The sequence below is a fragment of the Capra hircus genome, chromosome 19 (genome assembly GCF_001704415.2).
Source record: "Capra hircus breed San Clemente chromosome 19, ASM170441v1, whole genome shotgun sequence".
NCBI lineage: Eukaryota > Metazoa > Chordata > Mammalia > Artiodactyla > Bovidae > Capra > Capra hircus.
In genome coordinates, this window is record NC_030826.1 from 38,470,241 (window position 1) to 38,486,301 (window position 16,061).

At 35.5% G+C, this 16,061-nt stretch overlaps 1 protein-coding gene across 1 annotated transcript in view; it reads right to left on the reverse strand.

Moving 5' to 3' along the window:
- Positions 1 to 16,061, reverse strand: part of NPEPPS (aminopeptidase puromycin sensitive) — a 117,532-nt gene that overhangs the window by 10,825 nt on the left and 90,646 nt on the right. The window contains exons 9-17 of the mRNA XM_018064963.1: positions 15,881 to 15,995; positions 13,505 to 13,669; positions 12,560 to 12,664; positions 12,094 to 12,154; positions 10,727 to 10,836; positions 8,194 to 8,257; positions 6,295 to 6,434; positions 4,311 to 4,445; positions 2,841 to 3,060 (exon numbers count right to left, since the gene is read on the reverse strand). Of these exons, the coding sequence (XP_017920452.1) occupies positions 2,841 to 3,060; positions 4,311 to 4,445; positions 6,295 to 6,434; positions 8,194 to 8,257; positions 10,727 to 10,836; positions 12,094 to 12,154; positions 12,560 to 12,664; positions 13,505 to 13,669; positions 15,881 to 15,995 (1,115 nt within the window). The remainder of the gene's footprint in view (positions 1 to 2,840; positions 3,061 to 4,310; positions 4,446 to 6,294; positions 6,435 to 8,193; positions 8,258 to 10,726; positions 10,837 to 12,093; positions 12,155 to 12,559; positions 12,665 to 13,504; positions 13,670 to 15,880; positions 15,996 to 16,061) is intronic.

The window sequence follows — 16,061 nt, forward strand, 5'->3', positions numbered from 1 at the left end:
AACTCCATAAAAGGTTTAAGGAAACCATAAGAAATCAATAGACAACACAACTAGGGACTAGCTAAGGTTCTTAAAAGAACCAATTTATAATTCTGGTGCTGATTTGCTGTGTTGATGCAGTATTTTTATTATTCTGCTATATTTGATTCTTCCATCTGTAAAACTGGAAAACTGAAGACATTTCTCCCTATTTCAAAACGGTGTTTTTGAGCCCGTGAAGTCTCACATATTGTCATCATGAAAGAAAAGTGCAACACTCATCAATGTACCTCCATCTGTGTCCATCTACTTCCTGTCTTGTTCTTATGGATCTGCTGGTTTACAACCTAAAGCCAACTCCTCTCAAGTATTTAGCCATCACTCCAGCAGCTACCTCTCTCTTTCACACCATGAATTTTTCTTTACTGTATCATTTTCATCAACAAAGACATAAAATTTCCCACGGTAAAAAAGTGCCTCCTTGGTCCCACATCTCTCTCCTAGTTCCTTTTACCTGATTTTCTTTTTAGCAAAACTCCTTTAAAAAGTTGTCTAAAACTGCTGTCTCCTTTTCCTCTCCTTCCATTCTGGTGTTGTTCACCACCATGCCATGTGAAGTTGCTCAGTCGTGTGTAACTCTGTGATCCCACGGACTATAGCCTACCACACTCCTCTGTCCATGGGATTTCCAGGCAAGAGTACTGGAGTGGGGTGCCATTTCATTCTCGAGAAGATCTTCCCAACCCAGGGATCAAAACTGTGTGTCCCGCATTGTAGGCAGATGCTTTACCATCTGAGGAAGGGAAGTCCTGGTGGACTTCCACCATGCCACAGAATCCAGTTAACGTAACCATCAGTTCATCATCATTCTGCCTGACTTGGTACAATATTGGCACAGTTGATCGCTTTCCTCCCTCTACTGCTTAAGGCTTCTAGGACACGCCTCTTCCTCCTAACTCTCCTACATCACTGGCCAGTCAGTCTCCTTTGCTGATTCCCCCTCTTCTACCCAATCTTTGAATCCTGAACTGCCCAAGGACCCAGTCCTCACACCTCTTTTCTCCACCTACACTCAAGCCATAGGTGGTCTCATCCAATCTTATGGCTGTGAATACCATCTATGCACTAAATGTATTACTCAGCCTGCACCTCTAAGCATGGTACTCTCTACTTGGATGTCTAAAAGGACCTCAAATTTAACATGTCCAAAACAAAACTCCTGATTCCCTTTTGCACCCAAACCTGCTTCTACAACAGTTTTCCCTGTCTCTGTATATGGTAACTTCACTCAGTTCTTCAGGCCAAAATTTCATGACTCCCATCTTTCTCCACCACACAGTCAGGCCACCACCAAGTATTTTTAGTTCCACCCTCAAAACATACCCAGAATTTACTACTTGCAAATGCTAGTTGCAGGCAGCACCCAGATGCATTACTCAAACAGCTTTCTAACTTGTCTCCCTGCTTCCTCTTTTGCCTCCCCCGCTACAGCCTGTTCTTCACACAGCTGAGTAAATCAAGTCATGTTCCTCTGCTTCAGACTTCCAAATGAGTTTTTCATACCACTAAATGTGAGAGTCCCAAAGGTCCTATTGGAGCTGCTCTGCTCTCGCCCTCCTCTCTCCCACACTTACTCTGCCCTGACTTTACCAGCCTCCATGTTACTCCTTGAGCACCTAAGCATGCCTCTATCTCAGGTCTCTTGTACTTGCTGGTTTCTGTTTGGACCATTTCCCCACTACATAGCCTCACAGTTCTCTTCTACAGGTCTCGGCTTATGCTTAAATATCCCGTCCACTCTCTATTCTATAAAACAGTGGCTTATTACTCCTACTCCTGACCTACCTTACCTAAACTTTTCTTCATGATATTTGCTGCCACCTAAAATACTATCTATTGAATTGTTTGCTGTGCCTTCCCCTAGAATGTAAGCCACACAGGGCAACTTTTTATTCACTGTTATACCACCAGCTCCTAGTATAGTACCTGGTTATTTACTGAGTGCATAAGTGCTTGCTGAATCAGTGAAAGATAGATATAGAGTTCTAGACAATTTTTACTATTATTCTTATTGCAAAAGACTCCCAGAACAAGAAGGGCAGGGGAAAATACAACCTTCAGTTATTAGCATATGGTAGAAAATATATCTAAAGCCTGTACTCACTATTCTAACATTTACATGACAGCAAAAGAATAAACACATGGTTACAGAGATAAAGAGAACACATGTAGAAAGCAAATAACTCCTTTAATTCAGAAAACTGGCCTCTGTGTCTCTCAACATCATTTCAGGTTGTACATAGGTGTCTGGTATTTATGATAACAACAAAATAATCCAAAATCCCTTTTAGCTTTTCTTGACTAAAAATGGGCCTTTGGAACTCTGTAAAAGACTTATTTCCACCATTTGCTCTGTGCGTAAATCATATTTAGCAACAAATACACATACCACCGTTTTTATGTTGGTTACCTATATAAATTCACCAGGAGGCTTAAAAGTCCTAAGTCTTCATTTCTAGTTAGCTGAATACATAGTAATGTCCAGTAGATACAAAGATGATGTTACTGTTAACCACAGCTAAGTTTTCTAATGAGCTGACTCAAAGACCCTGATGCTGGGAAAGACTGAAGGCAAGAGAAGGGGACAACAAAGGACGAGACGGTTGGGTGGCATCACCAACTCTACAGACACAAGTGTGAGCAAGCTCCGGGAGATGGTGAAGGACAGGGAAGCCTGGCGTGCTGCAGTCCACGGGGTCGCAGAGTCGGACACGACTGAGCGACTGAACAACAACAACAACAGCTGAGTTAAAGAGGACCCATTTCTGATCAGTTCCTTCCGCGTTCAGTACATTCGTTACCTTCTCCAGGTCTGGGGTCCCAGCCCAGTCTCTCCCCTATAGGTGAAAAGACATCTTTCACAAACTCTTGGATTTCCTCATAGAAGTCTGTGTGGGACAAGAGAGTTGAGAGAATCCCCAGGTTACAGCTCAGGTCGCTCCATACAGTATAATTGGGCTCATTCACAAAAGCCTCCATGACTTTTAGAACCTCTACAGTGCTAATGATTCCAGCTCGAGCCTGGGATAGGAAAAAACATAAATCAATCTAGTCTTCAAACAAAAACAAAACAGAAAGCACAAGCATGCGTTTTTGGCATTGTCTTCTGCTAATTAGTCATCCCTTAGGGAAGAGACTAGACTATATAAGTTCAGAACACTGTAGAATTTTATAAAATAAAAACAGTATTATGACAACATTCCTTACTTTTTTGCTATTTATAAAACAGCTACTTTTTAAAAATGTTAAAATGTCACCAATTTAGAAAGAACAAAGAAGAAAGAGAACAGTTAACTTCCTATTTCTATTGAGTTTCTAGGGTCTTGGTATTGTCTTTTGAAAATTTTCATACTGTCAGAAAAGGTACAAAAACAGTTGGGGCTTTAGTTTTTGACAGAGGTGCTTTCAAAACTGGAGCTGCAAACTGTGTCAACTTCAGCCTGTCCTTTACTCATTTCTAAAAGAAGACAAACTGGAAGGTACTACAAATTCGTCCCTTTCAGGATTAACTAACAGAGTTAGGAAAAAGAGCTTTTGTTACAGCAGCCAAGTGCACAAACACACCACTCTCCTGGGACAGGTCTCTCTCAGCAATGAGCTCAGCAGATGTGAGGTTTTGTGCATCAATGCTAATCTGTGTTTATACAAAGGAGGAATCCAAAACCAGTTACTATAGACGGGAATGAAAATTTCAAGTCCAATTAAAGGAACATTAGGAGGAATCTGACAATTTTATCACAAAGACATCTAGAAATTATCTAACCTATGTTTTGGAGTTATAAAGATAATACTATTAAGTGCTCCTTTAAATTTTTTCTTGAACAAAGCTGAATATAAAATATCATTTTAGAATGATAATGGGCTATTATAATTTGAATAATAATGGAATGTTTAAAAAATTCTAGAGTCTCCCAGCAAAGTACAACCACTATTTTAGAAAAATATAAATCACTCTGAATTATTAAAAAAAAAAACATCAATAGAGAAATCTCTTCAAGGTTCATATCTATATCTATTGAAAAGAATTTATGCCTTACAAATGATCGTTTATGTACAGTTGCAAAAAGCTGGCTTAAGAAAGTGAGATTTGTTTCTGGAAAATTCTACAGGTTCAGTCTTGCATATCAATTAATAATTAGTCATTTTCTTTAGTCCCAAAGGCATGCACCTCTCAGTAAGAACTATATTCTTCTAATTATGTTCTAGTCAGCCATTCCAGGAAAAACAAAACCATTTAATCAACAAAATCCATCATACTATTTGAGGCTCACCAAGGAGAAGAGATCATTCTGTAATCCAAGTCGATCCACTGGGGGCAGAGAAAGGTCACGAATACCTGGTAATAAACTTTCCAGCATGGCTGAGCTGTATTGGGTCCGGTAAAACCCAACTGTTCCCAGGTTTAACTGAAAAGACATCCAACAGGTATTATTAAACAGTTGCATTTATTTTTTAAATCAGTCTTTTGTAGATATGAAAAGAGCTTTAGCTTTAGTACACCTGAATGAAAAACAATGAAGCTCATTTATGTTAACAGACAGGGAATAAAATGAAACAACACATAAAGATAGTAATCACTTATCAAAGATAAAAACAGAAGCAATACAAAACAGAAACTTGACATAAGTGGGAGGCAAAGTGAGTGACAGTGGAAAGAACATGGCTGAAAAGGAAGAAATAATCTGGCTAAGTTTCTAATTTCAGTGGATAGTTTTCAGTTTATAGAAAATATTTACTATATATAAAAACTCTTGGATAATAAAGTCTCCAAGGAAGACTAAACCTTTACATTGATCTGCTGAACCCAGAGTCTCGACAGAATAGCAACTGCCAGGACCTAGATTTTAAAGAATTACATGGACTTAAAAGGCAGCTTCATATGATTTTTGGAGTGAGGTAATCATTGACTATCACTATTTTCTATGCTCAGTCAGTAAGAGTCTGCTTGCAATTCAGGAGACTGCCTGAGATGCAGGAGACCAGGGTTTGATCCCTGGGTCAGGAAGATCCCCTGGAGGAAGAAATCACAACCCACCCCAGTACCCTTGCCTGGGAAATTCCACAGTAGCAAGAGTCAGACACAACTTAGTGACCAAAGTATTATTTACCAATACTCAAAAATATTTTTTATAATATTTATATACAAAATATTTTAATGATAAAATGACAATATAAGATATATGTATTTTACTATTTATATATATTTAAAAATCACTTCACATTTCTAATATAGTAATTGTTTTGATTCCCTCTATCTTTTACTATAGGAAGAATATCTTTATTTACCTAATTATAACCATATTGTACTTTTTTCTTATAAGAAAAACTTCATACTGCTACATATGCTCCAGGTTATAATTCCAAATGGCAATATATAGTAGTCCACTGAGAATATTTTAAAATATATTTAAAACAGAGTGAGAAACAGTTCTGCAAGCATGAAAGTCTGAGACAATACATGATTCTATTGCATGTGAGCATGTTTAGTCACTTCAGTCATGTCCAACTCTTTTTGACTCAATGGACAAGAGTCCGCCAGGCTCCTCCGTCCATGAGATTCTCCAGGCAAGCACACTGGAGTGGACTGCCATGCCCTTCTCCAGGGGACCTTCCCAACCCAGGGAATCGAACCTGTGTCTCCTGCATCTCTTGCATTGCAGGTGGACTGTTTACTCACTGAGCCACCTGGGAAGCCCATAATTCCTATCAGGAATCTCTAACTGGGAGAAAAATTTGTAGCAGATATTTTCATTATGAAAGGTAGAGTACAGAATGATGAAAAATAATATTTACTGTTATTTTTGTGAAACGCCTTTAAAACACCAGCTCAAAGGAACTTCCCACTTCAGTGACACAAACTGATTATTACGTCTGATCCCACCTGATTATAGTTGTACACACACGATGACAACACATCACTGAAGGTAACATGTCACTACAGTGACAGGACAGTTTGAAGTTGCAAGACTGCAAATGTTTTGGCTAATGTGACTTTATACAGAGACTACTCTTTTTTCCTCTTTAATCCTATTCCTTTGTAATTGCTTATTAACCACTCCCTTACCTGACATAAAGGCAAATATCTAGACAACACTAAATTTCACATAAGAAAGTTTAGAAATGTCTTTTTCTTTGCAAGTCCTAGACCAAAATGAATCAGTAGAATTTAGAGCCAGCCATAAAATGCTTACAGGAAATGAAAGAAATAAATCAATTTAGTTAAGATAAAAATGTCTATGGCCTTTCTGGACTCACCTTCACCCACTGGTCTGGTTTGACATCTTTTAAAACTATATTCATCTCTGGCTTGTCCATCAGAATCTTCATTTTGGCATGGCTGGAATCTTCACTAGTAGAGATTGTGATAGGAACCATCCATTGGGGACAGTCTTCTCCTTAAGCAAGAGAATAACAAACAGAAAACTTGAAAATAATTTTTCACTGGAAGAAATGGAAAGTAAGGTAGAGAGAGAGGACTGGTGTCCCATGTATGGACTTGAATCTGTTAAGCCAACAGCTCCTTTTTAATGATGCATGAACTCTTCTAGGTAACCTGAATAATAATGAAGAAAGAATTTACTAACAAAATCACAACAGCCTATAAAAAAAGAGAACATAATCTGTATTTGTGTAGAATCACAAATACAATGGTTTTGTTGTTTTTCCCTTTTCAGAGCAACATCACACTTAGTCTGCTTAGTCGTGTCCAACTCTTTGTGACCCTACAGATTGTAGCAACAGAGATAATGATTTTAATGATAAGAGACATTTCGAGTGGGTTAAGTCTCTCACGCAGCACTTAGACAAATTCTAAAGTGCAGTCCTTAATAGGTGTACATACTGCTAAGACACTGTGATAGGATACACCTTGAGAGCTGTTAAGAGTCCGTCACTGAGGAGTCATAGCTAAAAGCCAAAGGTTTTGTAAGACAAACACATATACTGTCTCAAGTATTAGCAAAATAGATTTTGCGTTAAGATGCCAAACAAAAGAAAGTCATTGCCCAGTACATTAATGGAACTATCTTAATCACTTAAATAGCTTTATGCTATCAGGCTAAACCACAGATGAAAATTCTCTCCTGACACTAGGATAATTCAGGTTTTAATACAGCCTACAGTGCTCACAGAGCATCAGAAAAACCGTAAAACCTGTCAGTCATACAGTGCAGACTGCTGGTACATGTGGAAAATAGCATCTGTGACATTATTTATTTAGATAATAAACCTGTGGTCGGACTTGTCAGACACATTTATTAAGAGAGTGATTCGCAATGCTGGGAAGGCTCAGAGTTGAAGGCTGTACCACTTAACCTTGGTAGAGTGCATCATCATTTGGTGGGCTGAACATGAAAAGGCACTGGTGGTTCTGATATACCTCTCTCCCTGCTGAGAACTATTTTAAAGGAAGTGAGAAAGGTGCAGAAAAACACGTCATAATTTTTCAATTTATCTTTAATTCCCTGGGTACAAGAGTCTAATGTCATGTAGAAATATTTGAAAAAGCACAGTTGAGTGGTAGTTAAGAGTATAAACTTATATAATGCAACTATTTCATTTGAATTCCTACTCTTTAACTCATTAAATAGGTGATCTTGGACAATTTAACTTATCTAGCTATGCCTCAGCTCCCTCATTTGTAAAACAGAAATAATATGAACCACTTAGTAGGGTTGCTAAGAGTATGAAATAAGGATCAGCTCTAGTGCTTATTAGCACAATGACTGGTACAAAATAAATCTAAATAATCATTGGGCTTTATCTGCTTAGTTACTTACTATGACCAAGAATTTTTTTTTAAAAAGTCACTGTGTATACACAAGTATACCAAATGTACTTAGTACACAAGTGCATAAGACTTAGTACAAAATTGCATACCAAGTTTTCTTTCAGGGATTCAGGCTAGAGACATCACTTCTTGATGTTCATATCCTTATTCATTCATTATAGCCTCCAGTAACACAGAGATGTAGAATACTACAAATACCCCATGAACCTCCTTTTCCTTCCCTATCATTTTTATTCTATTACCATTTCCTTATTTCTATTTAATTCTATTATTTTTACATGGATAATTATTCATTATTAGTTTAAACACTACTGGTATAGTATCCAAATTCACTGATTAGCTCCCATGTATAGCCATTTGCTTACCAACATATGGTCCACTGGCACAGAACTTCTTTTGGGACAACCTCAGTAATCTGTCATCTTCTACCTAAAGAAGTAAAACAAAACAAGGGCTGTAGGAGCATTAACACTTTTTTTTTCTTAGAGGAGACATTTCTGTGACAAAGCAGAGGTGAAACCAGCAGCCAAATGGCTCCTGAATACACAAAATGCTACGGTGATAAACATGATGAAACTACAGAATGGAAGAAAACTCACTATTTCTCATTAAGGCCTCAAAATAACAATACTCTAAAAATAAAAGGCCAGGTACTGTGTAATACTGCCCATGAGAACAGAGATGTATCCAGATAAGAACTTCAAAATTTCAAAAGGGATACACAGTTAACTTATGAAGGAGGTTTATATGTTTAGTCTTTTCCATTTCCAAAAAGTGGCAACATTAAATTAGCATGTGGATTCAATATTCAAAGTCATTTAGAATGGATACATGTATATGGATGGCTGAGTCCCTTCAGCTCTTCACCTGAAACTACCACAACATTGTTAATTGGCTTTACCCCAACACAAAACAGTTTCAAGTTTGAGTGAAAAAAAAGAATGACAAACATGAAAGCAGAACATAACCTATTTCAAAGGATAAGCTTTGCAATGAACAATAAAGTCAGGAGGAGAGACTGTAATAAACTAAAAAAACAGAAGCAATAAAAGCAAGTACATTAAAAAAAATACTTCAACAATGCTCAGTCTTTTGTTTAGTTATTGTTTGTTACTATACTCTAGAACATTTTAAATAACACAAGCTATAACAGATTTAAGATCACCTAAACCAAACGTAAAATTGGGTCAATGACCTTTATAAAGGGATCAACTGACTATAAGAGATAGAACTGAAAACTTAAAAATCTGAGTGGGGAAGCAATGGCCACTTCAGTGCCATAAAGAAACTACTAATGAACTTTTTAAATTTAGGGACTATAAGGTGAGAGACAGATCATAATCAAGATGCTATGTTGCAGAGCTCTCCTATTTGTAAAAGAACTGAGACATAGGCATGCATTTTATTGTAATGTAAAAAGGAGGATGAATTTGGCTATGCTTGTAGACCAAAAAAGTGCAAAAAAAGTAAGATCTTGAAAGTAGCTTGATGTTTTAAGTTCCTTGAGTCTCAATAACATTGGGAGGAAGTGAGGTATTAGTATCCTCTCTTCTGATAAATTATTATGCTCTTAAAAGTATACTCTACTTGAAAAAATTATGGCCTTAGTTTGCTTTATTATAATCATTAAATATTTTAATAGTTTTGAGGTACTGACAGTTTTTGAGGGATAGAAATTCCCAGAAGTAAAAGCAACAATCATATCTGTATATTATTCTTTAAACAGGTAAAATGAAAACCATCTGTCAATCTGTGTAGAGTGTCAATGTCAAGTTTGATCAAGCCATCTCCTATAACAGACTAGTCCATCCAGAGTGGAGAAAGAAGACTAGAAACAGAAAGGTCACAATGGCAGCTCACTAAAGTTTTAGATATCTTTTCCCACCAAGTAGGATTAATTGTGTTACCTAAATTGCCTTTTTAAATGCTTGCAGCCAATATGAGAGGTCCTCCAATGTGTATACTTTATTATAAAATACAGTCATATTTAAGGTTAAGCTGTGTCTCTAAAAGGTTAACTTGCAAGCACTTGGGTGCATTCTGAGAGTAGAAGCGCTGATTTAAATGTCATCTAGATTCTTAAATTACAGAAAAGCAAATTTACTAACTTAAACTGCCACAATGAGAAGGCTTTGTAAAATATTAGCTTTAGGGACAACACAGAACCACAAGGACAAACACATACCAAAAAAGAGCTATGAATCTTCCTCCCTAAATGAACGGAATTAATTCTCTATGCAGCTCATAAAATCATGGCAAAGACATTTAAGAGAAAGATTTCACAATTTCATACAGTTAAACTAAGACAAACTTTCTGATGTGTAATTTTCAATCCTTCTGGAGGACAACTCATTTTGAACTACACCTGTCTGAATTCAGATAACAGTTCAACTAATATGAATGTTAATTCTAATCAAAATCACATCATACTGCCATCCAACATTAAAAACTAATTTTGAAGAAGGGTATTATAAACGGGTGTTGAATTTTATCAAATTTTTATGCATCTAGTAATGCATATGGTTCTTCTAATTTGATTCTGTTAATGTAGTAATTATGAATCAATACCTTGCTTAATTTGTTTAATATTAAACCAACTTTGCATTCTTAGAATAAATCTCCTTTGGTGATTTTAGAATTATATCAACAATGTTATAGTGTTTTCCTCGAGGACAGTAAGGGCAGACAATATTTTGTTTTCTACTGTACCCATGTATAATTTTAAAGATGTGGGGCAAACTTTTGGGTATACAGATAATAAATCACTGAGAAAGGAGTATAAGGGCTGGTTTAAATCTTACCTAGAATACTTAAAGTACAGAAAAGCAAACTGGTAACACCGATTGAATTTCATTTAATATAATATCAGACAAATTGAAGAACTTTGTATAAGTTTACCTGTTCTGCTTCTACATAAATGAGAGGGAATCCCATTTGTTTGGTCCAGGTATTCATCACAGCTGCTATAGGTTTACCACTAGCATTTTCTAAACTTTCCCAGAGATCCTCTAGAAGATAAATACAAACAATGAAAATCTAAAATATTTACATTTTTATTTTTGTAAACAAAGCAGAAATTTTATATAACTCGAAACTGCATCATTGACCAATTTTGTGTTTTTTTTTCAGGTTCAGGAAACAAACAGTGGACCAAATTAATGTTACCCTTGCCTTGCCATTAAGTGAACTATATCACAATTTGTTCTAATTTATTAAAAAATTACAAATTATAAACAAAAGACAAACAGGTGAGTTCAAACAAGAAACAGGAACAAACAAATGGAAACATATTCAAGAATACTACAAGACGATCATTCACAAAATTAAAACCATTATACCCATTCAACTAACAGAAGTTAAAAAATATTCAATGCTGATGAGGCCGAAGTCAAGTCCATATGGTCAAACAACTCTGGTGGCTGAATAAGCAAAACAACCATTCAATGTAGCATAACTATAACAGAAGAATGAATAGGGGAAAAAGTCCTTAAAAACAAATCCAAAGAATAAAGGTTTCACAAGACATAATTTTTGTTCTGAATCTTGAAGAGGAGTTGCTCATTAGACAGGGGAGAAAGGAACATTCCAAATATATGGACTATATGTACAAAAAGGAAAGTACAAGGGAATTCCCTGGCAGTCCAGTGGTTAGGACTCTGCACTTTCACTTCTGTAAGCCTGGGTTTGATCCCTGATCGGCGATCTATTAAATTCCTGGTTGGGGATTCTATTAAACATTAATGACATTACACAAATCTTCTTGCTTTTTAAACTATTTTTGTTCATTAAGGAACTCAGTTTCATAATCAATCAATCAATGACCTTTATTCTTCCTTTTGACTCTAATATCTAATAAATCATAGACTATCATAAAATTTTAAGAATTTCCTTCAGTGAAAATCTGCAGTTCCACAAGTTCAACTCCTACAAATGGTTAATCTGCAGCTATTTTAATGTCCAATGGTCAATTAAGGGCAACAAAACCCACAAATCACCAAAAAAGAACAAGCTCTGGTAAAGTAAACAGAACTTTTCAGATTCTTTAGCAAAACACTGAACTGTGGAAAGCAGACTACTGGAGGTTGACCAAAAGGATAATAGGTTCTGATTCATACTGATCTATGATGTAATATATCTTCAAAAGAGTCGACTTTATTTCCTATCCGTCACATAGAAAATCGAGTATTTAGAAAAAAATAAAATATCATACTCTGGATAATGTGCCGACATTCTCTCCATTTCTATCTCAAGTTATTAAAAATTACCTGTGGCAGCATTCTTTTGTTGGAACTTGGTTAAATACATGTTCATTCCTTTCTTAAAGTCCTGAGAAAACACAGTTTTTAAAATCCAGGAGAGTCAGAACTCAGAATTATAGTATATTTTGACTACAGAGTACTCAAAAACTGATTTACTCAAAGTTAATTGAGTATTAGATTTACTAAAACACAGTAATGTCTATTGCCTTTCATTTAAGAATGTACACACTTTGCCTTCTACTTTAAGTTTTATACCAGACTTCCACCAACCCCCAAAATATATTTGCAACATCATTCAAGAGACTAAAACAGTCAACATAAAAAGAAATAAAGATAAGCTAGAGTAATATTCTTATAGATTCTAGAAAAATTACTTAGGAACTTAACCTAATTAAAATCAAACTTTTATTTTTCATGTAAAACTCTGTGAGATCACCATTAAAGAATTTAGCTGATTAATTTATTTTTTTACCTTATCTCCAATGTAGTCATGTAGCATTCGGATGACAGATGCACCTTTGCTGTATGATATTGCATCAAATATCTCATCAACTTCAGAAGGATGGCCCACACTGACCTGGCAGACAGTGTGATTCAAGGTTATAACAGAAGCAGACAAACTGTAATACTGAATTACATAAAGAGCTTTCTAGGAAAACTCTTCTAACCCGTAAGATACTTTTTACCTTTAGGTGACTCATACTGTATAATTGTTTAAAAGGGCGTAATAACTAATACTAATAAAACAGAATACATAACACGATCCCCATCATCTCTTTAGGACCTGGGTTCCAGTCTTGACACTGCTTTCCTGGGAGGCAACTCACCGTGGATCTCTTTGGAGATAGGGAGGTGAAGGTCAGGAAGGGAAAGATGAAAAACATTTGACTTCTTGCACTTATGGTAATGGCTAACAGTTACATAGGACCCAGGTTAAATATGTCAAAGTAGACTGTAAGTCTAGCTCTTTGGAGGCAAAATTTATACATATAAACTAGCCAAAATAGGACAGATTAAGTCAAAATAATTTAAATATATATAAAGCAATGACAACAACAAAAGAGTATGTTTAGAATTTTCTTTGAAACAACAGAATCATAATATTACCCAACAGGTATGGTTACTCAATTACTAATCAATAAAAATCAATTCAGTGAATGTTTATGGATACAGAAAACTTGCTTCTACAAAGATATAGATGTTTAAAATGAAACAGAACTAGAACTTTGTAGAATTTCAAGGGGATTTCCTTTGTAGCTCACTCGATAAAGAATCTGCCTGCAGTTTCAAAATGGAAATATAAACTACAAAAGTAAGTGACATCACTCATGCAATTTTCTTCTCAAAGAAAAATTTAAAAACTACATATTTCATGGAAAGTGAAAGGAAAGGCCAATGACTGAAAATTACGTCTCACTTCAATGGGATGGCTGTTATCTAAGGCATCAAGCTCCTGAGCTCGTGTATAATCAGCAGAAACAAACTGAGTCCAGATATCATACTCTGGGAAGCAGTGGTCTACACACAGATACTCAATCCATGATGCAAAGCCTTCATTTAACCAAAGATGAGTCCACCATTCCTAAAAACAGAAGATGGAAATATGTAAAGAAAAGAAGATGCTGGTCACTCCACTGATATAAAACACTCTTATGTCCCTTCCATTATACTCTAAAACTCTTAATGAGCTAAAATTCAATTCAAAACATTTAGTAAATAATTCACATCTATGAACAAAAGAATTGCCAAGAATGGCAACTGGTGACACTGGCATTATCACCACTGCTAAGCAACTTTTTGGTACTAAAGGTAGAAGAGGAGGAAGAAGGGGGATGAAAAACACCCTCAGGATGGAAAATGGGAAGAGAGTGCATAAATGTGTGCAAGAGCTACACTGTCATATAAAATTTAGTTTAATAAACAACTCTCTTTAAGAAACCAGAAAGTTATTAGGACCAGGCAAGGAAAACTGGGAACTATCTCCATAATAACAGGGAAAAAAATCATTGCTGAGTGACAAGTTAAACTTTCTAGATAAACAGAAAAGTAGTATTGCTTATACAAGAATTACATGAAATTAACAAAATGTCATAGCAGTAAGTTTAAATTAAATACAACTGGTATTTAAACATTTATAGAATATAAAATTCTCATCTGTTAATAATAAGAATTAATAGTGGAGTGGACAAAGAATATAATGGGTCACAGACAAAATCAATTTTTAAAAATAGAAATAAACTTTCTAGAAAGAGATTTCAATCGAATTTTCATTAAAGTTGATTAAATCTCATAAAAAAAGCAATACTATATGAATTCAAGATAAAGGATAAATGCAATGGTGAAAAACAAAAGGGTATTTTAGAATTCTGAAAAGATCAAATGTTTTCAATATAGTGATAAATGGCTATCTGTCTACATGCTTTGTGTACTTATTTAACTAACAGACTCCACTGGGATAAGCTGGTACAAAGCTAGTAATTTTCTAAGTCTCTCTAAACCCCTATATGTAAGTTAATGAAAAAACTGACATCCAATAACTAGAAGTTACTCAAATACAACAAAAAGGTGTTTAAAAGCAACACGAGAATGCACACATTTCCCCCACTAAAATTTATTACTGGAAGTTTAAAAATAAAATCTCCTCAACACAGCAAAAAAAAAAATTGTTTGGTAGCAACAAACTTGCTGTGTTAGGAGAAAGGAACATTTCTGACATGTTTGAACACAGGAACTAGCATACTTAATTTCATGTTAAAGTATATTTCAAACAACCTTTTTTTTTTTCTTTTAACCCCTAAGCGAAATTTTAAACAACCAAAGCAAAAAGGATAGGATTTACTTTCAAGGGCTGACTTTCTTTAGGAACTCTTTCAGACACATTGCTGTTTTGGTTGCTAAGACATGTCCAACTCTTTCTGTGACCCAATGAACAGCAGCATGCCAGGCTTCCCTGTCCTGCACTATCTCCTGGAGTTTGCTCAAACTCAGACATTTAAGAGTTGCTAAATGTTTTTCTTTCTTGCCTATTTCTGTGACATGTGGTCTCAACTAACATCCAAGTTGGGCTCTGCTCTTTGGCAGCCTAAAATGCCATCAGGGAATTTGGCTGGCTCCACAATCTCCAGTTCTTTCTTTGCAGAGGCACTTCTAGTTCACTTATTAAAAGCTGTGCTTCCAAGCTCTAACACAGTTGGTTGCTATAGATAGTATTCATTTAGAGTAAAAGGGAAAGGTCAAGACTAGACGACAGAGATCATTCACTACAGACATTACAATAAACAAGGACTTCAATAGGAGAGCTGGAAATTTTAATATACTTCAGTTATTCTGTAGTTTCTTTGCCTTCATTTCTATCAAATATCAACTTAAAATTTTAGGCAATGAAGAAAATGACCCTTAAAAACATTTCAACCTTATTAAAGATAGTTTGCTATTCATCAGGTTACTTTACAGCTAGTGACATATGACACAAAAAACTTCAGTTAGTCTGAATCTCACTGCATGGAAATTGTCTATCTAAGTGGAATCTCTTCCTTTCACCCAAATTAATATCATGACTTGCCCCATTTGCAGGCAGTATTTAGAACAGTTTAGGTAGTATTTTCTGTTGAATAAAGATTACTTGTATGTTCTTAATTAACATGGATATCCTGATAAAAACTTTTCAAAATAAAGTTTTTCTATCAAAAAAACTTTTTTGGTACAATGTGCCAGCCAAACCTGAAATACTATTTAGCCAACATAAGGTGTAGCAGGAAAAAAATATATTTGAGCACTTAAAAATATTAAATACCATAGTAACAAGATTTCCAAACCATTGATGGGCGAGTTCATGTCCCACAACCAGAGCAACCCACTGGCGTGATGAAGAACAGGAGTTTTTTGGATCAATAAGCAATGCAGTCTCCCTGTGTTTAAAAAAAAAATTTTTTTTTTTAAATAAAAGTATTTCAATAAAAGCAGGCATGCAGAAG